This window comes from Lissotriton helveticus, chromosome 4_1, assembly GCF_964261635.1.
Source record: "Lissotriton helveticus chromosome 4_1, aLisHel1.1, whole genome shotgun sequence".
Lineage (NCBI taxonomy): Eukaryota > Metazoa > Chordata > Amphibia > Caudata > Salamandridae > Lissotriton > Lissotriton helveticus.
The window spans coordinates 1,528,617,853-1,528,644,475 of NC_136063.1; the positions used below are offsets into that span (position 1 = coordinate 1,528,617,853).

Genomic DNA, 26,623 nt, shown 5'->3' on the forward strand with positions numbered 1-26,623 from the left:
GTCAGAGGGTCCTCAGACCCCTCCCAGTCCTCCTCAGCACCCATCTCCTGAAACTCAGGGTCCTCAACCAATGGGGCCTGTTCATAGAAGTTAAATTCTCCAAACGGCGTCTGGAGCGGCACCCATCGGGGCCGTCCCGATGCCGGAACAGGAACGAGGGTAGGACCGGGGACGGCGCCGCCCAAGGACGGCGCCGGAGGTGACACCTGAGGGTCCGACGCCGGGGAGGTCGTAAGGTCCACCGGCGACGAACCAGATCCCGCAGGAGGTCCAGCGGCGTCCCGCGGCACCAGGCCCGTAGGCGTAGGGATAGCGGGAACCTGCGGTGCCGGGCCCGAAGGCATCGGCGGCGTCGGAGCCGTAGCACCCGACGGCGTCGGGGCCGAACCCCCCGACCCGCCAGGGTTCCCAGACGGGTCCGCTGGGCCCGAAGGCGCCGCGGAGCCCGGAGGAGAGAGTTTCCTCATGGCCATGAGGAAGCGCTCAACTTCCTCCGGCGTCGCGTTAAGCCCAGGGACCGTAGGGTATGGGGCTGGACGCGGCGCCTGCGACTCCGTCGGAGCCGCGTGGGTGGTGTCACCCGAACCCCCGGCCGCATCGCACGAGCGTCGGGGGAGTCGGAAGAGCGATGATGCCGCTTGGACTTCTTGTGCCTCTTACCTGACGACGACTTCGACCCGGAGGAGTGCGGCCTACTCTCGGAGCTGTGGTGGCTCAGAGCCCGCGACCGGTCCCTCGACCTCCCATGGGACCGAGACCTCTCGCGGCGCGGAACCGAATGCCGGAGTTAGAGTCGCCTGCGGGACCGCTCCCGCCTGGCTTTCAAAGAGAGGGCCCGGCAGTCGGAGCAGGCCTTGTCGTCGTGATCGACGCCGAGACAAGTTAAACACCGTCGGTGAGGATCCGTGACCGACATCAGACGGTCGCAATCCTCACAGTGCTTAAAGCCGGGCATCCCTACGGCACCGTCGGAGTCGAAGACTCGAGAAAGGATCAAAAATGATCAAAAAGGTTAGTCAAAAAATAACTAGGGTTACTGCTTTTTCCAGATCTGCGCTTGCTGGCGCAGAAAAAAGAAGAACTGACGTCAGCACACGGAGGCGGCGTCTAAGTACTCCGACGACGTCATCACGGCGCCCACGACGCCGACGACGGACGCGGAGCCGCAGACGACGTCTACCAACGCGCAAGGGTACTGCTACGCAAAAATTTCCGGACCCAGTCTGACGCCTGGGGATATTCTAAGGTAAGGAATCTAATACTAACGTGTCTCTTTCAGATAAAATGTTACTCTATTCTAACTTCCCAGAACTACCCCCCCTCCCCTCCCAGGAATGTCACTTCTAGTTCTCGTACAAATTGCAGTGTGTTGATGTTACGTTTTACTTTAATATGCCAACAATATCAGAGCAAAGAGTAATGCACAGCAGTTGCAGATCCATGGTGCCGAACATTATTGGAATTCCCATAATCGGTCAGACTCTGGCACAATCTGTCTAGCCTCCCAATTCAGGGGCCGATGCAACTGGTTCTTCATCACAGTCGCTGTCAGGGATCTTGAGGAGCACTACCAATGTTTCCCTTGGTCCCTGCCCTCTTCGCCAACTGCATCCGAACTATTCCCTCACATTCTGATGAATTCTTTCTTCCAATGATCTATGTTGGGGCCCTTCTGCGCTTTCCAATGCATAGAGATGTCCCGTTTAGCTTGCAGGAGACCCAGGTCTATGAACTTGCTAGTGATTTTATTTTTGGCCGTTTGAGGAAACCAATGCAACATACACGGTCCTGTGGCCGATTCAAATTTCCTGTCAGTGATTGTATTAAGGAATGCCACCACTTCAGGTCAATAAACATCCAATTGTGGGCACCCCCAGCACATGTTGCAAAAGTCAGTGCAGTGCTTCCTACGGCAGCATGGGCAAGTATCTGAGCCTTTATCAAAGTATTTCTTAAGTTTCACTGGGGTACGGTAGGCTCTATGTAAAATGTAAAAGTGCACTTATACTTACCTTTATCATATAATGGTAGCCAATAAACTGGAGATATTTTGCCTGTAGTCCACAAGGATACCAAAACCTTCAGCAAAAAAAAAAAGCAGCCACTCTCATTTTTCATAATACATAACATCTATACAGTGATAGAATGCCAGTCGATGCAGGAGGCAGGTCAATACATGGGAGATTGGGTTTAGGTGTGGGTCTACTAGAGTCATCATTATTCCCATAGACTCCTCTATTTTTCCTGGAAGAATTACATTCCGCTGGCGTGCCCGTAGTTGTTACCATTGTCATCGGGCCTTGGCCGTCCACCCTCTCCTTTGATGCGCCCCTGGTCGAGACCTCCCCAAGGCCGTAGAGTGGTTAGCTAAAGAGAGGGGCTCTATTACAGTTTCAGGTTCTCTGTAGGCAGTATAGGGGGATATGGTCACTTGGTTGCTCTGTTGTATAGGGGCCTGTTCAGAAATCTTCAGATTACCCACAGTGTTAGAGAGCATCGATTTTGCTCCCCCATGAGTCGACCAGCAGTGTAAGCTTCTCTAAGTGTTGTCTAAGAGCTTCTTTCTTACTGTGGATGTAGTTTTCCAAGTGCTCTTTAATTTCTCTTGGCATATTTGTAGCCCATGGCGGGGGCTCTAGTATTTGTTGACTATTTCCACCAGGTGTGTTACTCACAATCTGAGTCTTGAGGGCTACTAATAAGGAGGGTTCCCTTACTTCCCCCCCTTATTTGCCTTCTGTTTCCTTTGGGCACCTTTCCTAGTTGCCACCCCCCCCCCCACGTCAGATTTGGGACCAGTAACAGGAGGTGTCCTTTCCAAAAGTGGCGTTGGGTCAGGAGTAACCGACAAATCTACTATCTGAGATGAGTCCGAGACTCCTGTTCCCAAGGTCAAGGATGGGCATGGAATTATTGGCGTCAAGGAGAGCCTACGTTCTGTGTGCTCTATCTCATTAGAGACAGCTCCTATCGCCTGCCGTAACATTTTGTCAATAGCAGTTGGTTTAATAGTGGGAGTGCGCACAGAAGCTTTGTGTCGGGCATTAGGCCTTGAAATTGGAGGCGGACTGTCCCCCATACTTTGAGCGGTAACACAAAATTCTCACACAGAGAAAATTACACGCTTTGTAAAACGTAAGAAAGAACAAGCATTGGCATAGCCAATAGGTCTCGCTTGTGGGACCTTATAAGTATTTTGTTTTGCAGCACAATATCCTTGTAACTAAATACTTATAAGGTCCTACAAGCGAGACCTATTGGCTATGCCAATGCTTGTTTTTTTGATGCTGCTGGCAGATTCATCTGAGGAGCACTGAACTCTTGTGCATTGTATGTACAAACTGATCGGTGCACTGAATACGTACATTTTGTAGCTATTATAGTGTGTTTAAAATGTTACCTTACGATGTTTGCCCAGTTATAGCGTTGAAGTGCACTTTCACAAGTAAAAGGCTGTGTCTGTCAGTGAGGTTGAAGATCATTTAGTTGAACTAGCCGTTTGTCAAAGTCCATTGGAAGAAAATAGTACTATGGCGGCAGTAGTGATACATGAAGCAAAAATTACAAGTGAGCATGTTACAAAAGCAAACGTTACGTTACATGGCGGCAGTAGTGATACATGAAGCAAAAATTACAAGTGAGCATGTTACAAAAGCAAACGTTACGTTACATGAGGCAATAGTGACAGTTGTGCAAGTATCAAGAGCAACAAATACAAGAGGTAGCAAACGATATGCAATAGCATATCTGAGGGAACACGGCCTGGGGGAAGAAAATGCGTGCGCCGGGAAAGGAAGGCAGAGAAGGGGAGGGGGGAGGAGAAATGCGAGACGGCGGCCAGGGGAGTGGCGAAAATGACTAATTAGGGGAGGAGAAACCGCAGAGCGCACGCTGGGCGAAGCCCTTTGATGTGCTGTGCGGCAAATGGAGGGAGGCTGATGAGCGTTCATGTTTGAACACGTGGTTCACATGAACTGCATGAAAACGCCATGAAAACGCCAGCAAAAAGCTGGTGGTTTCATGATGTTTTCGCCGCTTGAATGCGCGCATCGATAGGTCGCGAGACCTAAAAAAGATGTCCATGAATTCGCGTATGCTTTAGTGCAGCCTGGCACCATATCGAATAAGGCCGGCTGCTAAATTGAGAAACTTAAGCAAACAAGCTCCAGAAGCCGAGGTTGTACATAAAAACTCTCAGATGTCTGTATGGTATGTAACTCATATTTTTCAAACAGATCTGTAACATACCAAGGTATTACACTCTACTATGCCGTAAACATTTGTCACTGTCGATGAAACTCCAGAGATGTGCAGGGATCCAGACCGATATAAAAAAACAAATTACAGACTAAAAACAGACTTGTCTACTCAGTGTACCATGGAATGTGTGCAAGACAAAACGTCTGCGTCAGAAAGAGCGGGGAGACGCTTTAGAGGACTTGGGCATTGCTGGAGGGTTTTCCATTGTTTTGAGTATTCTTGCAGAGCTGTTATCCAACACAAATATCAAGAAGTCCTTCTCACATGTCAAAATGTTCAAAACAGAGCCACGAGGAGCAGAAAGGAACTAAAATCCAATACATGTTTTATTACAGCACATTTGATGTTTAGGTATGTAAATGCCATACTTTCTAGACAAAACCGTGTATTAACGAAACCAGTCAAAATGACAAATTATTGCGCAGCATAGTATTTGTTCCTACTCAAAATGTATATCTCGTAATTTATACTTAACACAAATATATATATACATATATTTATATATATATATATATATACCAAAAATTGCCAGAGCTCCTTCCGAACCTCATAGGACCCATGAAGAGTGGCGCGAACGCCGGAGGAGCACACCGGCAAAAATTCCAATAGACAGTCCACGTCTGTAAACGCGCTCTCAGCAACAAGACGGACAGCAAAAAATAAAGGTGGGATTACAAAAGTAGAACTACATCCAGAAAGTCTCATGTAGCTCTACTTTTGTAATCTATGCCATCACCTGCACTTGCAACAAGTAGTATATTGGCAGTACTACCTGTATGGCCAAAAAGCGGATCCATGAGCATAATCGGGCAATCACGAACTTTGATCCGAAGTATCCTGTAGCACGTCATTTTAGAAGAAGTCATTTTTCTAACACAAAAGACCTTAGCTACATCATTTTCGAACAGGTTGCCAAGAATCCGAGGGGTGGCAATAGGGTCCTCAAATTGAGACAGAGAGTCCAAGTTGATAATAGACTTTCAAACTAAGGACCCTGGGGGTCTTAATCAAGAGGAGGAACTTTCAGTTCATTTAAAGGAATAGTTTCCTTGACATCCGTGTACTGTTCAGTATTTCTCCAGCATTTTTCTGTATTGTATTGCATACATGATCCATAATGTTTTTATGTACCCTTGTTTACTGGTGTACTGACAAGTATATAAGACTCTAGCTAATTAGCTGTTTTTAAATCTACGTTTTCATTGTCATTTTGTCTGTATTTTCTCTCTCTTTTTTCAGGAGGAGTAAGAGGGGCCCCAACTACCTACGCTCACCTTGCACGGGCATTCTTCCCCTGCTTTCTGTTCTTCCGTTTTCTCACGAGCACCAGAGCACTGTGGCACTCACCATCACCGTTGCCAGCACGGGTAACTTGTGTCCAAGTTGGAACTGTCTATGCAGCTGTAGTCCAGCTGTCAGCCTTCTGATACAGGCCCTCGTTGTTTCTTAACTTTCTGATCTCCGTCGAGTATTTTCACAGGCACTTGCCAGTATTGCACTTACATATGTTCACGTATGTCCATTGATCTCATGAATCTTATTTGGGCACTTGCCAATATGTTTCTCTAATGTAATTTAGTTTAGGTGAGCCATTTCACTCACTAACTTCATTGCACGCTGACATTTGGATGCGGAACTTTGATTGTCTGGCATTATTTTCACGCTTTATGCGTCATATTTAGCATTAGCGGCCTCAGACTGAGATCACGTGGTTGTTGGTGACGCCCCATGTACGGAGGTCTTTCCTTGTCTTACTATGGACACTAGTTTGATTGACCATTAACATTATCTATTTGTGTTGGTATTACATTCTAGAAGGCAGCGCCTGTGCAATCATGGATTTACTTGTATAACTTGTACATTTTTACTGCTTGCACGCTATCATAAATATACTATGTATAAATACTCATAAATTTTCTTGATCGCTGAAATGTTGGAGTAAAATGTTTAGTTACATGATATAATGTATTACTAGATTGGCTGACATTATGATTTTCATGTTTTTCAGTTCCATGTATTCACATTTACGTTTAACATCACCATCCAGTCCAATTTCTATGGCTATTGACTCGTGCAGAATTGAGGTCTTGATTGGTGTGCCGTGTTTCACGTGATGAAGCCATCTTGTGTGGCGAAACGCATTGTAAAATAAACAACTTTTCCACCTTTAGTTTTTGCTGTCCGTCTTTTTGCTGAGAGCACGTTTACTGACTTGGACTGTCTATTGATATATATATATATATATACACATACACACACATATGTATACATACACACACAGTTAGATATACATACTTTACACAGTCTTCAAAGGGAATACGTAATAAAAAGCTTTTTTATATAAACACAGGAAAAACAAAATCTGCAGCACTTATTTTGGGTAACACCAATAACCATTTTATTTCACAAATTGGGGAAACATTGGAGAACACTACCAGAATTCTAATTAAAAAAAAGGAAAAAAACAGTCCATTGAAAACTTGAAACTCTAATCATTAATGATTGACCGTGGTCAACAGAACACACATTTCCTCATGCATATTGAATTTCACTAAGAGTAAAATCATAATTTATATTGTTTGCCAGGGCTTCCATATACACTGCAACAAACAGTATATCCAGGTTTCATTGCAAAATTTGACTGTAAGACCAATGCTTTGAGGAGCTTTGAGCCACCCAGTTATTTAGATGCATTCATATTCCGTTCTCTTCTTGCCGAAGGTGTGGAAAGTTAATGTTGCTTGGCTTGTATTTGCATTATACTCATCAAAGTCTCTTCCCTCCCACAGCTCCTATAGAATTACGGATTTATGAATGCCAGGATCATAAAAATTACTCCATCAATTCTAATGTGCATGGTTGCCTCCTTGGCAGTTGAACTGGAAATTAACCTTATTATTGCTATTTTTAACTTAAACGATGAGTGCTGAATCCATGCCAGACTTTCATGGCAAGAATTATCTTACAAATTAGTTCCATTATTGTACATAAATATAAATCTTATTTCCAGTTTCTGAAAATCTGTATAGATTTGTCAATCCCTGACCACCATCGAACACTCCCGCCTTAAACCCTTCATCATAATCTAGTTTTTTACATATTCCTCATAATTTAAATTGACTTCATCTTCTCTAGACCGGATTAAATGTGTCCCTCTGTACAAAATTGTCAAATTATGCATGATACATCCTTCCACTTTAGTTCTTTAATTAGATCTTCTACTTGTATGATCGCCCTGTTCAGAACCACTCTAACCCCTCTCCTCTGTGTAAGAATGACATAACCGCCTAAGTGGGGCCTAAATGCCTTCAACGTCGTACAATTAAGGGTCTATAAGTTCTGCCCGCCGCCTTTAATCTCCCTGTTGAGGTGGCCAGCTTGGTTTGTTCCAAAATGGACTTGAACTTTCATCACAGAAGGTTTATACAAAGTCTAAACCAGTTTTTTCGCAACCAAACATATATGAACAATGTCTCAGTTTGCCATATATATTTTGAGGGACTTCTGCACATGAGAGCAATAAAAGTAAATGTGTACCTATGGATGTTGCTCTGTCCAAAAGTCACACAAATAATACTGGGTCACTATTTTACCATGTCTTGCAGTGCTTTAAACACTTGAAGAAGTCGCAAAGAGCTTCAGAATGATAGATATAGATACATACACACACATACAAACAATTTCACCCTACATAAGAAAATCAGAATCTACCGATTCATTCAACTTAGTAGAAACAGGAAGCCCAACCAAAATTATTAAACACAGAAGTAATGACAAAGAACACCTCAGGGTAAGCTACATCATCTCTACATACCATCTATGAATTGAATATACCGTTTCAGCACAAAAACAAACTAGGATGTCAGGCTATAGTACCACAACCTTGGCAAATTAAACAAATTATGAAAAGACTAGTTCACTCTTCCACTTTGGAGTTTTTGATGCACAAGTGTTGTGAGATGAGCATCTTCCTAATTTTATTTTACCAATGAATGTACATATAAAACGTATGCCACCCAATTAATAACCATCATGATCCAAGAGATAGGATTGTGATGTTGGCACTGCTGTGTAGCTCTACAAAGCGGTAGGTTTGTACAGTAAAAGAGGAAGCGTTGGGCTTACTTGCACTTGAGATTCAAACCAGGCTTGCACTGTACTCTCATGGATTTATCTGTAGGGAGGAGTACACACATACATCTGAGTAAGGAATCTAGTGTACGCAAGTAGAAGGATCTGCTATCACATGAGCTCAACCAGGAACCAACTAGGCAGGCTGAATATGGCTCTGTTTGAGTCATTTTTAAAGCAAGAACTTCCAACATTTTGTATTTGTTTCATGATTTCTTCTAGAACTTCCAACATTTTGTATTTGTTTCTTGATTTCTTCTATATCAACCTACTGACTGGATCTGACTATTTTGAAATGGTCCAAAATACTGCATTCACATAGTTACATGTTTAGCTTTACCTATTAAGGTTTTTTCCTTTTATTAGCCACTCTATTTTTTTCCATTTATTGTGACATCTGTGAGTAGGGAGACAGAGGGAGTAAACGTTCCTTAATCCCCATCAAAGGATTGAAGTGGCTTCACATGCTTGATAATTATTATGGCGGCAACTGAAGGAGAAAAACAACAAAAAAGTAATTTGCATTGTTGTACAACTGTTTAGGTCCAGAAGGTCTGGTAGTTTGATCATTTCCCAACGATCTTGTAAGAAAACAGGCCTTTTTGCAGGTGTGCACCTACTTTTGTGCCCACATTTTGGACTACTAGATGCTGGCTTTCGACTCCAACAGTGTACTAGAGCCTGCTAATCTGGCCCCAGTACTCTCTCCCTAAAACTTATGTGCAAATTAGTACCCCCAATTGGGAAGGACTTACCCTTCTAAGTCCCTAGAATATGGTCCCAGTGGTACCCAGGACATGGGCGTCATGGGGTCACCAGGGCATAAAGCACTTTTTGTGCCACCTGAGTGGCCCAAGTAAACTACTGAACGCAGGCTTGCTTGCCACTGTACACTGCATGAACAGTGCAAACTGCTCAAATTTAATTAGCCCTCACCATGTGTGGCAAAGTCAGTGCACTATTTTTAAAAATTAATCAGTTGGACCATAACAATAGTTCTCCTACAAGTCTTTGAAAACAGGAAACAGCAGCCAAATGAACCTGTATAAAGGAATGGGCAAGAACTGATTCCGCTAGGTGTAACAGATAAGGGAGTATCTGCTCTGGAGTAGCAGAAAGCGGATGTAGTGAATGAGAGCTACACCAAGAACAAAATACTTTTTGCAGCATAACTCTTGCAGGTGGTGTGTTCATGAGAGCACTGGAGAATAGACTTGAAATCAGCTTTCAAATTTAGGTTCCCAAATTCATTGATCTGAGGAGTCAAGTTGACCAGCTTAGCGAACATCTGCGGATAGACACCCTCGGCTGGAATTGAAAATGCAGACACTCAAAGGAGAAGCAGCTCTGTGAACCAGTACTACCATGGCTACACAGGAGCAATCAGAATCAGATGGCAAGGTTCTTGCTACATCTTGAGAATGACCTTCGGGATCAGCGGAAAATGAGGGAAAGCATAAGCGAACATTCCTGTCCAAGCGAAATGTAACGCATTTCCCTAAGACGCCTGTGGAAATCTTCTGGTGTACCTCCTGCACTTCTTGTTTTTAAAGGTGGCGAAGAGATCCAAGTTCAGATTTGGAGTACCCCAAAGATGAAACACCTGCAGCAATTGCAGCTGATTCAGTTCCCACTTGTGCCACTGTTTGCCTGTTCTGCTTAAGGAATCCGCACATTTGTTCTCCACTTGCGGAACATGTTCCACTTTGAGTGATCGTATGGTGAATCAACCATTCCCAGATTTGCTGAGCTTCAGTTTGGTATCAACGGGATGCAAGAAGACATCATTACCAATACTGACTTGTACTGCGGGACAGAAGTGGACCTTTGTATCTAGGACTGGTCCTAGAAAGACTGCCATTCTGGACGGAGTAAGAATGATTTTTCTCTGTCTAGCTTGAGACCTCATGTCTTGAACAGCAGCAGAAAGGTCCTAGTAGACTTTCTTGATTAAGGAAATGGGAGACCCTTAATCCATTTTCCTGACTTGTTTTTGATGAGGAAGAAGTTGAAGTTAAAACCCATGAGCCACTGAGACAACAGTACCTCCTCTAGCGCATCCTTGGTGAGAAGTAAACACATTTCCTACTTCAGCAAAGGCTGCTTACGATGAGATAGTCTGTGAGGAGGAAAACTGTGATACTTTTGAACAAATTTCAGGGTGTGACCATGCTGAATTATGTGTAACACTCATTTGTCAGAAGAGATGCTCTTCCAGCGACAGTAAAATTTGGAAAGGGGATTTTAGAACTGGAGGTGGAGGTGGTACTAAGGTGACTGGTGTCTGGGAAACATCACTGGCGTGTAGAAGCATCCATGTGGTTTTCCTCCCACCAGAGACTGGCACAGAAAGGACTGGTGGAATCAAAACGACGCAGAAAGACGGGAAACAAAGGAATTCGCAGCAGGCATCAAACAAAACCAGATAGGTCTACTCAATCGAGAGATGGCGTCCAAACATCAAATGCAAGTGGATTCTGACTCAAACCTACAACCCCCAGCAGTGACTGCAGACCTCACTCTGTAGAATATAATTAGAGTGCTACAAGCTGCATGCTTGGACCTGGCATGGAGGATTGATACCGTAACAACTGAGGTCTCAGTAGTAAGTACAAAAAAAGAGAGGGCCCCTGGGAGGAAAATACACAGGCAGGGAATCAGGGGAATATAGTACACTGAAAAAAAGAACTATCCTGTCAGCAAAATACTTTGATTGACTGAAAAACTTGTCCTCTAGTTGTACGCGGAGTCACACATGAGCCTAACGACACTCTGATCACTATGTGCAAATGATGAAAGTACGGTAATTCAGTCAAATAATATACATTCAAATAGAACACACAAAAAAATAAACGGAAAATGCATTCTTGGTGATTGGAGATTAGTGTAGCGTTGCTGAGAAGGTGGTTCATCAAAGTAGGGGAGGCCGTGCGAAGTGGGGAAAAGTATGGGCTAGGTGAGTGGAACATAGAGAGATCGGATGAAATGTTAAATGTAATATACAATGAGTGGGTTGTACAAAGGGACGGAAACTGCCAGATGAGACATGTTACTACAGAGAAAAATCTTAGTTTCCCAGAGACTCTCCAAGGTCTGAACAGTCTTTTTTCTTTAGATCCCTCAGACATGTTGAAAATAGGGAAATAATCCTGAAAGACTGTACATCAGATGTTGCTTCAAGGTCTTGGAAGCAAAATTGAGATTTGACAGGTCAAAAGTTACAGTAATAACACTGACTGAGTAGAGCTCAGGGAGCCTGCCTAATGCGATGTGTGGTAAGAAATTTGAGGTATGATGGCTAGAGGATGAGTGCTTCAGGGCTTCTATTGGTTGAAGTTTGGATGCATTAAAACATTGTGAATTGGCTAACAATTTCTATTGTTCTCAATGTGATTTCAAATATATTTATGTTACTGTGGAATTCCCACCATGACGAAGGAGGAAGATTCAAGCATGTTAATCCATGAAAGATACAATACTGAAGAGTAATGGTAAAATGTATAGATTAATACTTTTTTTAATGGAAAAGGGCTCAGTCAGTGACCTTGAAAGATGAAGTGTTGTTCGCTCAATTAAAACAAATTGTAGGAATAGTAAAAATCCTGTTTGAACAATGTTCATTAGTGACAAGGAACTAAAAGTAACAGCTGACACATGTACACCTATCATAATAGTTTCTGATAAGAAGAATAAATATTGGTTAGTGAGGCTCCTGCTGCCTGACTGCATGATCCTCTCATGATCCTTTGCCACCAGCGACAAACCCCGCAAAACCGCGTTGCACTGGTAGATGGTGCTGCTATTCAGACTCGGTGAAAGTTTGGAGGCGATTGAAGGCTTTGTCTGGAAGTTACAGCCGTCGTGGAGTGAGACAGAGGGCTGGGCAGGAGCTTCGCTGGATTCGCTACCCGGGTCCCGCAGTCACGGCAGACCGAGGCTGACCACGAGGCGGGTAGGCCACGCCAGACACCATGTTGCATTGACCCCCGAGCTGATTCGCTGCTGGACCTAAGAACACTGAGTGGGCACTGGAGGGGTACTGTGCCCCGCTGCTGTCATCGGCGGACGACGGGGGCTCTTGTGCGGACAGGTGCTCTGCGCTGTACGGAGAGGCGGGTGCGACAGAGAGCAGAGGATGGAGCGGAGACCTGCGGGGAGCGGTAGGACATTACAACACACCCCCTTCCCCCGTGCCGCTGCTCGGCGGTGGCCGTACCTGTGTGCTCCGCCCGGCTTGGGGGCGGCCTGTGACTACCTCCTGCGGCCCGCCTCGTAGGAATCTGTTGGCGGAGAGGGACGCTCGTTCTCCTGGCCCGCACTGCCGCGGGCGGTGACAGGTGCACCGGCTGCCTGCCGATAGAGCTGTGAGTGAGCGGCGGGTCGGGAGGAAGGTGCGCGTGAATCCTCATCACCGGCGGAGGGGACTCGGTGGATCCACTCCGTCCCGGCTATACTCCGCGGCCCTACACCTGGGATAGAGACAGACCCACTGGGCCCACACAAAGCCTTGTTGCTGCATCTGGAGGCGCCGCGGCTGCGACGCGGTGACCGGGGGGCGGCAGGCTGGTTGTGACACTGCCTCTCCGCTGCTGCCGACTGCAGAAGCCTCTCCTTGGGCCACATTCCAGCAAATTTGCCTGCACGACGAGACGCCCCAGTGGTAGAGCGCCTGCCCTGCTGGACGGTTGTACTTGGCCGCCTACAGATGCCCCACTCCTGTGCCCGAGTTCTTCTGTGGGGTGCATACTGGACACTATATACCGGCAGCGGTGGGGGCTGCTTGTTGGTGCTGAGGGGGGGTGCTTCCTGTTGAGGGGCTGTGACTGTATCCTTGGCCCACTGGAGAGGACCCACGTTACTCCCGGGACCGCTTGTGCTGTGTGGGTGTGCTTTGAACACCGGGTGACCTTGGCACAGACGGCTGTCCTGGGCCTTTGGCTGCCCCTCTAGGGGCCTCGCTGCACACTGGGATCTCGCTGCATAGCCCAAGTGCTGTTCCCCTGTGTTCCACCACCCACGGTTTTTGCTGTGCCTCACGGGAGGCTGTGAGCTCCCTGGACTGCGCGCGACCTGTCGTACCTCCTTCGGCGCCTACCTACCACGTCGGCCATTACGGGCTGGAATCCTTTTGGGTATAGGGTGTGAGGACGGCCTGGAGCACTGTGTTCTGACCCTACATACTCACCTTTCACCTCTTTGGACTAGTCCTGGGCTGAGAGCTCCGTTACCCCTCGCTTACACACACTGCAGCCCATTATGGGGAAACCGGATAACAGACAATCCAAACTTTCTTTTGACTCCGCAGTCTCCAAAAAAGGACAGCGCAATGCACCGGACACGGGGGACTCCCAGGGCTCGGCGAGCTCTGGGGCTGGGTCTGGCTCGGCTGGCTACGAGGCCTCCGGGTAGATACGCGCTATACAAGTGCAATTTAATAATAATAATAATAATAATATGCAACAGATGATGCAAGAGATGCAACAAGGGTTCGCCACGATAGTGGACAAGGTCGACCGGATCTCCTCAAGGATGGACGCCATCGCGCAGAAAATAGATGTCCATGAGGAACGTATGACGGAAGCGGAGAGACGGATTTTGGATAGCGACGACACCACGGCCGCTCACACTGCGCAACTCTCCAGGATGGACCCTCAGAGTTATTGCTGCCAAGAACGAGGAATTGGAAGCGCGAAGCCGACGGAACAACATCCGCGTGGTAGGCGTGCCGGTAGCCACCAATACAGGGCGCATGGAGGAGTACGTGGAGAGAATACTTCTGGCGGCTGGTGGCCCTGACGCGTTCTCCAAGCAATTTATCGTGGAAAGGGCGCATCGATCACTGGGACCTTAGCCCAAGCCGGGAGCTCCACCACGTCCCATCATTGCGCGGCTCTTGAACTATCGGGATCGAGACACTGCTTTGAGAGCGGCACGCACCAACCGGAATCTGTCATGTGAGTGTGTCGACTTCTCTATCTATCCGGACTTTACACCTGTGGTGCAGGAGCAACGGCGTAAATTTCTAGAGGTCAAGAAGAAATTGAGGGCACTACAAATCGATTATGCATTGCTATACCCGGCCAAGCTGAGGGTGACCCATCAGGCCAAACAACATTTTTTTACGAATCCACAACAAGTACACGACTTCTTGAAAAATCTGCGTCATACTCGCTCTGGACGACGGGGAGATGAAGATGGGGCTCCAGACGATGCACGCTCGATGAATGGGGATGGCTAAACGGAAGGGCCGGGTGGCGCCACACAGTGTTTGTCTGCTGTTCTTGGCCCAGGACTACTGCTCTGCCTTTGATCTAGAAGTAACGTTACTGATGACCGAGTACGCCATGGATGGGCGTTTGTACTGCTGGTGGTAAAGTATTTCAGGCACCACCCCCTTCCCTAGACTGTGCCCGTCTACGGACTTACGGAACTAAGGGCGAGGTGTAGGAGGTGATTGTGTGTCTCCCTAGATGTCCCCCACAGGGAGTACCCCATTGGATATGTTTACTGCATTGCAGCTGTTGGGGTGGTTACTAGTTGTTTGGGGTGGAGGGTGGGATGGGATTGCTGGCAAATTTGGGTTGCTTCAGTGGGAGGTGGGTGGGAGGGGGTTCATTACGGTCGAGCTGAGATCTTCTTGCCTCAGAAATGTTCTTACTATGGGTAAGACAGGAATATGTGCTTGCTGCTGCTCCCAGGCGAAGGGATGTTATCTGTTAGTATATGCCCACGCGGGACTGTTTTTTCAGGCCTAATTATTTGTGTTCCCTTTTGGCTGATTTAAAGCACCTACTGTAATGTTTTGCGTAGAACCCTTTACAGGCTCAATTGACAAGGCACTTGGACTTTGTTGCTCTACCATGTTGGAATTCCACACGAGGCGGGATGAGTCGGAAGGGCTGTTTGCGAGTTGTAGTAGGATGACTAAGGCGCTTACTATCACAGAGTTCTTGACTGGCAGAGTTGGGGAGTGTCAGTGGGGGAGTGGCCGGGACGGGGTGTGTGACGGCGGATGCATGAGGTTACGAGCAAGATTACATAAGACATGGCTACTGTGGTATGGTACGGGAGGGTGGTGGTCTGGACGAGCGGGGGCAGAAACTGCAGAGATATTTCACGCAGGTACTGATGGCTACAGTGGCCGATAAGATATCGGTATTATCCTGGAATGTGAGAGGCCTCAATGATTCCAGAAAGGGGAGAAATGATTTTGCTTATTTAGACAGGCATAATGTACAGATAGCACTGTTACAGGAGACGCATATACACCCGCGCTCCGAACCAAAGTTTGCGAGTAAGTGGGCTGCAATTAGGCGATTTTCATCATATTCCTCATATGCCAGGGGGACTGCTGTGCTCATACGAAGATCTCTCAAACTGCAGGTGCTGGGGGACATTCTGGATCCGGGGGGGCGGTATGTGATACTGTGGGGCAGATTGGGTACAGATACTGTGGTAATTGTGAATTGTTATGCACCTAATGTCGACACACCGGAATTCTTCACAACACTCTGGGGACACATGCTGTGTATAGATGCTACACATATTATATGGGGGGGATTGTAATGTTGCACTAGTGCCTGGAGTGGATAGGTCTGATGGTTGTGGCCAGTATAATAGACGGGCGAGGGATGTACTGCTGGGCATAATAGAGGAAGCTGGCTTAGTCGATAGTTGGCGGTTTGCTCACCCTGAACATAGGGAGGGGACCCACTTCACAACACATGCGAACACTTGGGCTAGGCTGGACTACTGCTTTATATCGCGGGGACTTAGCACGGGGTTGGGGAGGGTGACGCATTTACCCAGAACATACTCAGATCATTGTCCGGTGTTGGTACAGGTAAGCATGCCGGGACATGGTACAGCGAGACCTCCATGGCGACTGCTCCCCACAATGTTACTAGAAACGGTATTCAAGACGGAGCTGGGGAAGAGATAGAGGCCTTTTTTCCTAGAAATAAGGGATCTGTCGATAGTGTGGAAATGATATGGGAAGCGATCATGGTAACAATTCGTGGGTTTAGCATATCTAAGGGATTTGGGGTACTGAGAGACATCCGGAGGACAATAGAGAAGCTAGACAGAGAATTGAAGGAGCTTGAACTTAAAATGGCACAGGGTGTAGGTCCAGAGGTGCATATGGCATTCAGGGATAAGCTCTCCGAATATGAAGAAGTGGCAGCGAGGGAAGTTAAATTCAGGGGTAAATATTGGACAGCACGGAGGTATTGCGAAGGTGAGAGACCGGGCAAGGTACTGGCAGCAATCACTAGGCAGCCGCGGTTTAGTGCAAATATACTGGAGATTGTCACGCCAGAGGGTGTACGATGTCAGGATACGACACAGATCCAGGACGAGTTTCTGACTCACTACCGACAGCTGTACACTTCTCAACGTATGGAGGGTGCCGACTACGGGAGTTTTTTAGATGACATTGCGCTGTGTTGGTTGAGTGATGCTCACAGGTCGTTTCTAGGAGCACCGCTAGAGGTGGACGAGATAAGGGACGCGATCATTTCACTGGGCAATGGCAAGGCGGCAGGCCCGGATGGGCTCCCCGCCGAATTTTACAAATGCTACATAGATACTATGGCGCCGGTGCTCAAGGAGGTCTTTGAGGAGTCATTGGAGGTAGGGGTGTTACCGGGATCCATGAGAGAGGTGGCAATCACGTCTTTGTTAAAGCCGGGTAAGGATCCGGTGGATGTTGACTCCTACAGGCCATTATCTTTAATCAATTGTGATGCAAAGATACTTGCTAAAGTCCTTGCAACGAGATTATCGCTGCTTATGACTAAGATAGTGTTGCCAGATCAGGCCGGGTTTGTCCCGGGGCGTTCTACCACGCATAATCTTCGTACCTTGTTTTCTCTGATTCAGACTATAGCCCCGGAAATCCCGGTTGCCGCCATATTTCTTGACGCAACAAAAGCGTTCGACTCCGTTGAATGGGAGTACCTTTTCGCTATCTTACATCGGATGGGTTTTCCTAAAATATTTGTTGTATGGGTCGAGCTGCTTTACACCAGGCCAGTGGCTAGAGTGATTAACAACGGAGTGTTATCTGCCCAAATGCCTATCACGAGAGGTACTAGGCAGGGATGCCCCCTCCCCCCGTTATTGTTCGTTATAGCGATAGAACAGTTGGCATGCCGTATTCGCCAGTTGCATAAGAATAGCGCATTTAACTGTCTCCAGCGTCAAATAGGAGTGTCCTTGTACGCAGATGATATTACACAGTATGTGAAAGAACCGCAATTCAACCTTAATCCTATCCTGTGGGAATTTATAGTGTTTGGGAGACTATCGGGGGTGCACATAAACTGGAAAAAAATCACAATTCTTCCCGCTCACGGGCGCGGTTGCACAGTTCCAGCTCGATTACCCTCTCGAATGGTGTGACGCTGATCTTCGATATCTGGGCATAGTGGTGTCGCTGGACAAGGAAGCGACAATCCGACTTAATTACGGAGTGGCCATCACTAAATTGGCTAATAACGTAACACGCTGGATGTCGCTGCCGCTCTCCATGGCCGGTAGAGCATCGCTCATTAAAATGGTGGTATTGCCGCGATTTTTATACCTGTTCCAAAATATTCCTTATTATCCCGGCGCCTATTTCTTTAAACGCTTGAGATCGGAACTCCTGCGCCTGTTCTGGGGGGGTAAACAACCGCGTGTACGCTGGGCCACTTTGACACAGCCGTACGAGAAAGGTGGCTTTGATGTGCCAGATTTCGAAGTCTACTATTTAAGTGCCCAGGCACAATATGCGTATCACTGGATGAAACCTACCCCATTCACCGCAGTTAGCGGCGGAAGACTGGATAGTGCGTCCTCTCCCGCTCAGTGGGATAATACAGGGTACGATGAAAGCTTTGGACACGCCGCCTAACGCGGTGACCTGCACGTTAGACGCGTGGGGAAGAGTGGCCGGATTCTACACACCCAGTTCTTGTACTCCCCGGCGATGCCGCTAACCTATCATCCTCTCCTTCCGCTACTGCAGGAGACGGGTATTCACTTGATGTGCAAGCGGCTGAAGGTTGTCACATGGGGCGATCTATTCCTCGATGGTACGCTTCGCACTCGGGATCAGTTCTTTCAAGATGTGAGGCCGACCCCCTTAGAGGTATTTTATTATATCAGACTGAGACAAGGGATGAGGTCTGTTTTAACAAATTTTCCGAATGAACCGGAACTTGTCTTGCCACTGCATGCCATGCTGATGTCGGATGGTCGCCATCTAGTTTCTCGTCTATATAATAATATCAGATTACAATGCGACGGGCTGGTGAGTACGGCTCACGAGTCGTGGAGTTTGGACATAGGCAGAGAAATAACTGAGGACCAGTGGAAATACTGTTGCGCCGCTACAGCCAATATTTCTGCTAGTTGCAGGCTCAAAATTATACATTATAAATTTTTGCAACGCTTTTATTACACGCCAGTTCGGAAGCTGCGCTTCCAATTGGCGACTACTGACAGGTGCGATAGATGTCGTGCGGAGGGTGCGGGTTTTTTACACCTGGCATGGGAGTGTCCCGCGGTGCACGACTACTGGTCACAGGTGCACGCTGCATTGCAGGTCATGTCGGACGGTGCGATCGACGAAGACCCACTAGTGATGCTAATGGGGTATACATTGGAAGTGACTAAATCCATTAGGAGGTTTATAGACGTGGCCCTGTTACTGGCGAAGTGAAGGGTGGCATGTAGATGGGGCAGGGGCAGGGCCCCGAAGTTTAAGGAATGGCTGGGAGACATGCTTTACTGCCAGGACCAACACAGCCTATATGCCGATCTATTGCCTGTACGCAGCAGGCCTAAAGACATCTGGGGTCCACTACAGGCTTATTTGTTGAGAACTGCATCGACGCGTGATGAGCCTGCTGCTGACGTCCAGGGAGTTGGGGCGTAGATAGAGTACACGTCTATATTTAGCATGGGATGTTGGGTTGATTCTGACCTGTCAGCTGATTTGCATGCCCGCGAACCAATCCACTGTATAGAAACTGAAATGTCCGTCTCCTGGGAGCGAAGCTACCTAGACTAGAATACTAAGCAGATGGTCCCCTGCGGTGTCTGCATTTACACTTGTATAAAGGGTATGTTAGTGCGATGCTATGAAGGCCTAAGTGGATAATGTACCTGCTCGGACCACATGATTGAAAAGCTGTACCTATCACATTGCAATACGTTTTTTATCTTGCACGAATGTAACCTAACTGACTGTACTGTTGTTTCGAAAATGATAAATAAAGGTTTAAAAAAAAAAAGAAGAATAAATATTGATGTGATAGGAAATGGTTTCTATTGCGTGGTATAAACTCTGGGTCTCAGAAAGGACAATGTTTGATGGCTTTCCATTTGAGGTTTATGAAATGATTGGATTAGATATCAAGCCATGATGAAGACATTTGTGCAAGAGTCACAAAGAGATTTCACTTATATAGGCTCATTCTGAACTTGGCTTTCTTCCATTCTAGATGACAGTCTGTCCATTCCAATCGCAGTTCAGCGACTCCATCACCGACTTCATCAGCACACACGCCCTCGCCTCCACGGACTACATCCTCCTCAGGGACCTGAACTTCCACCTTGAGAACAACGCCAACTCCTCCACCCTGATCGACAACCTCGGACTCAGACAACTAGTCACAACACCCACTCACTCCGCCGGCCACACGCTTCATCCCATCTTCTCAGCAAGCACCCACGTCTTAGACCGCACCACCGAACTCCACTGGACCGACCACCGCTGCATCCACTTCACCTTTCAGAAACACACCACACCACCGCACCCAGCAGATGCCGCAGCTGGGGCAAGATCACAGAGGACCAGCTAACCGCTGCCCTCGCCCAGAGCCCACCTGCGGACCCGACCAACCCCATCACCGCAGCCTCGGACAATGGATCAACAACTGCGCCAACACCCTCGCGCCGCTCAAGAAGCCCCCCAACACCCACACTAGCAAGAGAGCCAGCTGGTTCACCTTAGACCTCCAGGCCTCCAAGCGAACCTGTCGAAAACTAGAAAAAAACTGGAACCACGAAAGTACCCCAGAAAGCTACACAGCCCACAGGATTGCCACCCGCTGACACCACAAACTCATCAGATCCACCAAAAGGACCGCGTAGACAACAAAGCACACAACAGCAAAGAACTCTTCAGCATCGTGAAGGAACTCTCCAACCCCATCTCCAACACCAATGATATCCCGCCGTCACAAGACTTGTGCGACTCACTGGCCACCTTCTTCCATCGCAAGGTAGACATCCACGACAGCTTCGATGCCGCCACCACCCAGGCAACCACCGACACCCTGCTCCCACCGCCGACACCCGCACCAACCACCTGCTCGCCTGGACCAACATCAACGACGACAACACCATCAAGATCATGAACAACGTCCACTCCGGATCCCCGGAAGACCCCTGCCCACACCACATCTTCAACAAAGCCAGCAGCACCATCGCACCCCACCTCCGGAAAATCGTCAACATCTCCTTCGAGACAGTGACCTTCCCGGACAGCTGGAAGCACGCAGAGATCAACGCCCTACTAAAGAAAGCCAAGGCGGACCCAAGGACTTCCAACCCATCTCCATGCTCCCGTTGAAGGCCATCGAAAAGGCCATCAAACAATTGGCTAGCTTCCTCGAAGAGAACATCCTGGACCCGTCCCAGTCCAGGTTTCGCAGCAACCACAGCACCGAAACTGCCCTCATCGCCGCCACAGACGACGACAGGATCCTGCTCGACAATGGAGATACCGCGACCGCGACCCTCACCCTCCTGGACCTGACAGCCGCTTTCGGCACAGTCTGCCACCGCACACCAAGAGCACGCCTCCATAACGCCAGAATCCAAGAGAAGGCCCTGGACTGGATCACCTCCTTCCTCACCGGGAGAACCAAGAGCGTCCGCCTCCCCCCTTCCGCTCCGAAGCCACCAAGATCAGCTGCGGCGTACCCCAAGGCTCATCTCTCAGGCCAACGTTTTTCAACGTCCACATGGCACCGCTCGCCCACGTCGCCCGACAGCACGACCTAAAGATCATCTCCCACACAGATGACACCCAGCTGATCCTCACCAAGGACCCCCACACCACCAAAACCAACCTCCACGAAGGCATGAAGGCTGTCTCCGACTGGATGAGGAACAGCCGACTGAAGCTGAACTCTGACAAGACGGAGGTCCTCATCCTCGGACCCAACCCCTCGGCCTGTGACGACTCCTGGTGGCCGTCTGCACTAGGAACACCCCCAATACCCACCAACTACGCATGCAACCTAGGCGTCATCCTCGACTCCACACTCTCCATGATAAAACAGGTCAACGCCGTCTCCTCCTCCTCCTCCTGCTTCTACACCCTTCGCAGGATCTTGAAGTGGATCTCCCCCGAAACTAGAAGGACGGTCACCCAGGCCCTCATCAGCAGTAGACTGGACTACGGCAACGCACTCAACGCAGGAGCCCCGGCCAAACTCCTGAAACAACTCCAACGCATCCAGAACGCCTCCGCACGCCTGATCCTCGACATCCCCCGCCACAGCCACATCACACCCCACCTGAAGGACATGCACTGGTTCCCCATCAACAAGAGGATAACCTTCGCAAACAAGGCACTCCACAACACCAGACCAGCGTACCTCAACAGCCAACTCAGCCGCTACACCCCCGCCCACCAGCTCTGCTCTGCAGACCGCACCCTCACCACCATCCCCCGCATCCGAAGAGTGACCGCCGCCGGCAGATCATTCTCCCACCTCGCCACCAAGACGTGGACACCCTCCCCATCCGCCTACGGCAGACCGAATACCACCTGACCTTCAGGAGAATCCTCAAGACCTGGCTCTTCGAACAGTAGCAGCGCCCCTCCCACCCCCCCACCCCCTGCCCCCGCCCCCCAAGGGCCTTGAGACCCTCACGGGTATGTAGTGCGCTTTACAAATGAGAGAGAGACCGAGAGAGAGAGAGAGAGACCGAGAGAGAGACAGAGAGAGAGAGAGAGACAGAGACAGAGACAGAGACCGAGAGAGAGAGACCGAGAGAGAGAGAGACCGAGAGAGAGAGAGACCGAGAGAGAGAGAGACCGAGAGAGAGAGAGAGACCGAGAGAGAGAGAGAGAGAGAGAGAGAGAGACAGAGACCGAAAGAGAGAGAGAGAGAGACAGAGACCGAAAGAGAGAGAGAGAGAGAGACCGAGAGAGAGAGAGAGAGAGAGAGAGAGAGAGACCGAGAGAGAGAGAGAGACCGAGAGAGAGAGAGACCGAGAGAGAGAGAGAGACCGAGAGAGATAGAGAGAGACCGAGAGAGAGCGAGAGAGAGCGAGAGAGAGCGAGAGAGAGCGAGAGAGAGAGACCGAGAGAGAGAGAGAGAGAGAGAGAGAGAGACAGAGACAGAGACCGAGAGAGAGAGAGACAGAGACCGAAAGAGAGAGAGAGAGAGAGAGACCGAGAGAGAGAGAGAGAGAGAGAGAGAGACCGAGAGAGAGACCGAGAGAGAGAGAGAGACCGAGAGAGAGAGAGACCGAGAGAGAGAGAGAGACCGAGAGAGAGAGAGAGAGCGAGAGAGCGAGAGAGAGAGCGAAAGAAGGGTTTTGCAGGGGTCAGGCACATGAAGATAAACCAGGTAAAACAGGGTTACGGATTCCCAAATACTCTTAGCTTGATGCCATGATCAGAAGGATTTCCTTATGAAGGCCATCCTTGCCTTCCGGAATAATACTGTATTTGACTCACATTAAAAGTGTAAAACACCCGACATAAAACCACCTACGCTCTATGAACTGTTGAGCTTCACGCCTTCCTACTTTATAGCGACTCAAATACAATAGTTAATAAATTTGCTGAACTTCATACTGCATATGGTGGCCCAAGTACTGTCACTCCAATTCATTTAAACACATGATGCAAATGTATATTTATGGCATTGTAGTATACGGATTTCTGATTTACTATGGTCATATATGAATGTAAGAGTAACAAAAGTGATTTAACTGTTTCATAGTGTGTTGGGACACTTTATTGCCACTTTGAACTGGATCACAATACATAAAAAACAAATTATTACAGAAAAAATGATTTAATAATCATTTCAGTCAGTTTACTTACTGCCACAGCTTCTGTCTTCGTATCATCATTGCTGTCTGGAGCAGTTAATTCAATGAGAACTGGACACACTTTGGTCTCAATATCATGCCTTTCAATAAGGTCCTGTTCCAGCAGCACTAAAAGTGCGGCCTGACTTGTCTTCCTGACCTAGAATGAAACACTGCAAAATTATCTAAGTGCAAGAGTAGAATAAGAAGGGAAAAAACATTAACTTGTAATCATAGTTCTTCATGTGAATCTCCGTTAAACACAGATTCATGTATGCGCATTACCAAGGAAGAGTAAAAAAAATGCATGTACCCATCGTTTTGCTTTAAAATAAAAGGCAGAAACACTAGCAGGGACTATAACAGGGATTCCTACCCTTTATGGTTCCTTTTCAAAAAGGGAAACATTGACAGCGAGCAGAGGCAGTTTAACCTTACAAACAAAACATCTTTGTTTCCTTAAGCCAGTTCGGCCAACCTATAGCGGAGGACACTGATTTAGCAGATGGTGGTTCATTTTGAGCCCAGAATGTATATCAGTAGCTTGAAAATGGACCACCAAACCTACTCACAAGACTAGCTTGGAAAGCAGTGGGATCTTCAAAAATTCCGTGAAGATTCGCTGATGGGAAACACAGATAAGCCATTAATGTTTAGCAGGTTCATGAACTCTGACCAGAATAGAAATCTGATCCCCTATAAACCACAGTGGGAGAGGCAAACAAGAGGTTTAGGGGGGCGGAGAGCTAAGGGATAATGTCTAGCTCACCAAAAAGGTGTCATTAAGAGCCCTGGGATATTTGGGCGTTTATTCTGGAATGAGTACTGGCTGTGATGTCTTGTAAACACATTAACTGATCTCGGGGTTGTTGCTCAACAAGATGCAACATTCCTAACAAACACCGACAAAGCCAATAGAACTAGCCTATGGATGGTATTGGCTATGACAATGTTTTTTAGCCATGTTATACAGGAGCATGGTTGAACGATAAAAAAAAAAAAAAGGGGGTGGGAGGTAGGGAGTAATGACATGGCAGTGCTGGTCACATCTTTTTTTTTTAAACCGCTGATGGGAGGAAGGGTGGTGCAGTCAACACAAACCGTGTGCAAAAAAGCACTAGGACACTGGACATTGACCGCGCTGACTGCGCCACTGCACTTTTTGTATTGCAGTTGGAAAGCATCAGAGTTTGGGTGTTGTTCAACATGGACAATGGAGCGTGTAAGAGAAAAAGTGTTATGACGCAGCCAGCGGTGTGCGAGTCATATCGTTTCTTTCATTATGACAAGTGGAGGGGCAAAACAGACAATAGAACAAGAGAGAGAAGGTGAGAGCAGTATCACAGACAACACAAGGTGTGAGGATGAGTAGGGGCACCGCATTAGTGAAATGCAGTCTGAAGAAGCCGGTCCATCCAGTGCTGTGCAGATAACAGGGCTGCTTTTGGTGGTGGTGGTGGGGGGAGGGGGGTAGAGATCCTGCTGCAAGCCAGGGTGGAGAGAAGGACTACAAAAGCCTCCAGATGGATCTGGAGGTCCTCTGGCACGGTTTTCCCCGCTTTCAAAAGTAGCCTCAGGGGGTGAATTGACGGTGTGTCACCTCTTTGTGGCACTGGGTCAATGCAACTAACCCATGACAACGTCCACATCTGAAACATGGTACAGCAGCAGAGGCAAAGTGTCCCCTTATTTATACTGGGCCATACCCTCATATAAATAAGCAAACGTCCCAAGAGGATCCGAAGGCACTACATGTTCTTAGACAAGATCCGTATTACACAATGGGATGTAAAAGCAGCTGCTTCTGTAATACATAAGTGCCCTGGGGAGAGGATGGGGGTTCGCAGAATGTAGACACACACCGGTTGCCTCCCCCCACAGGGTACTTATAAGGGCCATGGAGCTCTTAGGGTGCAGGAACATGAGTATGTCAAGGCTGAACTGATGTGCTTCCTGCAAACTGAACTGATGTGCTTAGAGGAAAACCTGCATACTCTCTAGAGTTTCCTAGGCTAAACTCCCCCCCCCATGATAAACCCTGGTAACACTTTTTTGTTTTTCTTTTCAATACACTATTTGTACATTTTTGGTCTGCACAAGAGGTACATTGATAACACTGGTAAAAAAAAAAAAAATAATTACACACATTCTTATAGCAACATTGTTCCACATAATGAAAGTGGTGCTGCAGCGAACCGGCACTTTTCGTGCTTTGTCATTAACCTTAATTAGATACAATTCTCTATATTCAAATCATTTACAGTTTGAAACTTCCGAGGCAGATGGAGATACTGTCTGAAGGCGTGCTGTGCATATATGTTCTGGTGGAGAGATGATGAGCGAGTCGTAGGCACGATCTCTTTTCATGTCAGTTTTAAACACTTTCTAGGCGGTATGAAAAATGGGATTGCTTATTGTGTATAATGGATTAATTTTGGATAGCATAAATGTTCTAAATCTTACACCCATCCATTCGCCCAAGGTGGAGTAATGTCTGGTTTCCATATCTGTGCCATGGATATCATGACTGCAATCAAGAGATAGAAAATTTGTTTGTGGGAGCTGTAAGGGGGGAGGGCAAGTTTATTTTTACAACACATGAACATGACTTACTGCCAAAGACTGGAACTTCAAGCCATCAAAAAATGATATAGTTCTCTTGATGACTCAACTCTTTCATATCACTGCATCTACATTTCTTTTTCATTATAAATACGGGATAATTTAAAAGCCAAATACTTCTTTCTTACAGAAATGTCATCCACTAACAAAATGTAATTGTCACGAGGATTCAGAGGTGCTCTTTCTTTTTAGTGTATGAGGTGCTCCATGAGAGGCCAAATGAGCCCCTTGGACGTCTGGAGTACTGCATGAGATCTCCATCTGAAATTGTATACGCACAGGGTGTTTGCATATGATGCACCTTCTTAAAGGTGAGGTCTTTAAGATCTTCCACTTGTATTTGCTTCCTGATTGGACCAGAGAAGCAGCACAAGTTTTGGGGAGTAGCTGAAGTCCAACAATGTTGATGTTCTTAGTGGGGTATACCTACTCTTCAAGGTGATTCACAGCATTCCTTTTTAAAGTAAGTGACAATGTCTGCTACTTCAGGTTCGCACACATA

At 47.5% G+C, this 26,623-nt stretch overlaps 1 protein-coding gene across 5 annotated transcripts in view; it reads right to left on the bottom strand.

Moving 5' to 3' along the window:
- PPP4R1 (protein phosphatase 4 regulatory subunit 1) overlaps positions 1-26,623 on the bottom strand; it is a 689,584-nt gene that overhangs the window by 428,275 nt on the left and 234,686 nt on the right. For all 5 annotated transcript variants that reach the window (XM_078688139.1, XM_078688143.1, XM_078688140.1 and 2 more), the window contains exon 6: positions 23,513-23,659. In XM_078688139.1, coding sequence (XP_078544265.1) covers positions 23,513-23,659 — 147 coding nt within the window. The remainder of the gene's footprint in view (positions 1-23,512; positions 23,660-26,623) is intronic.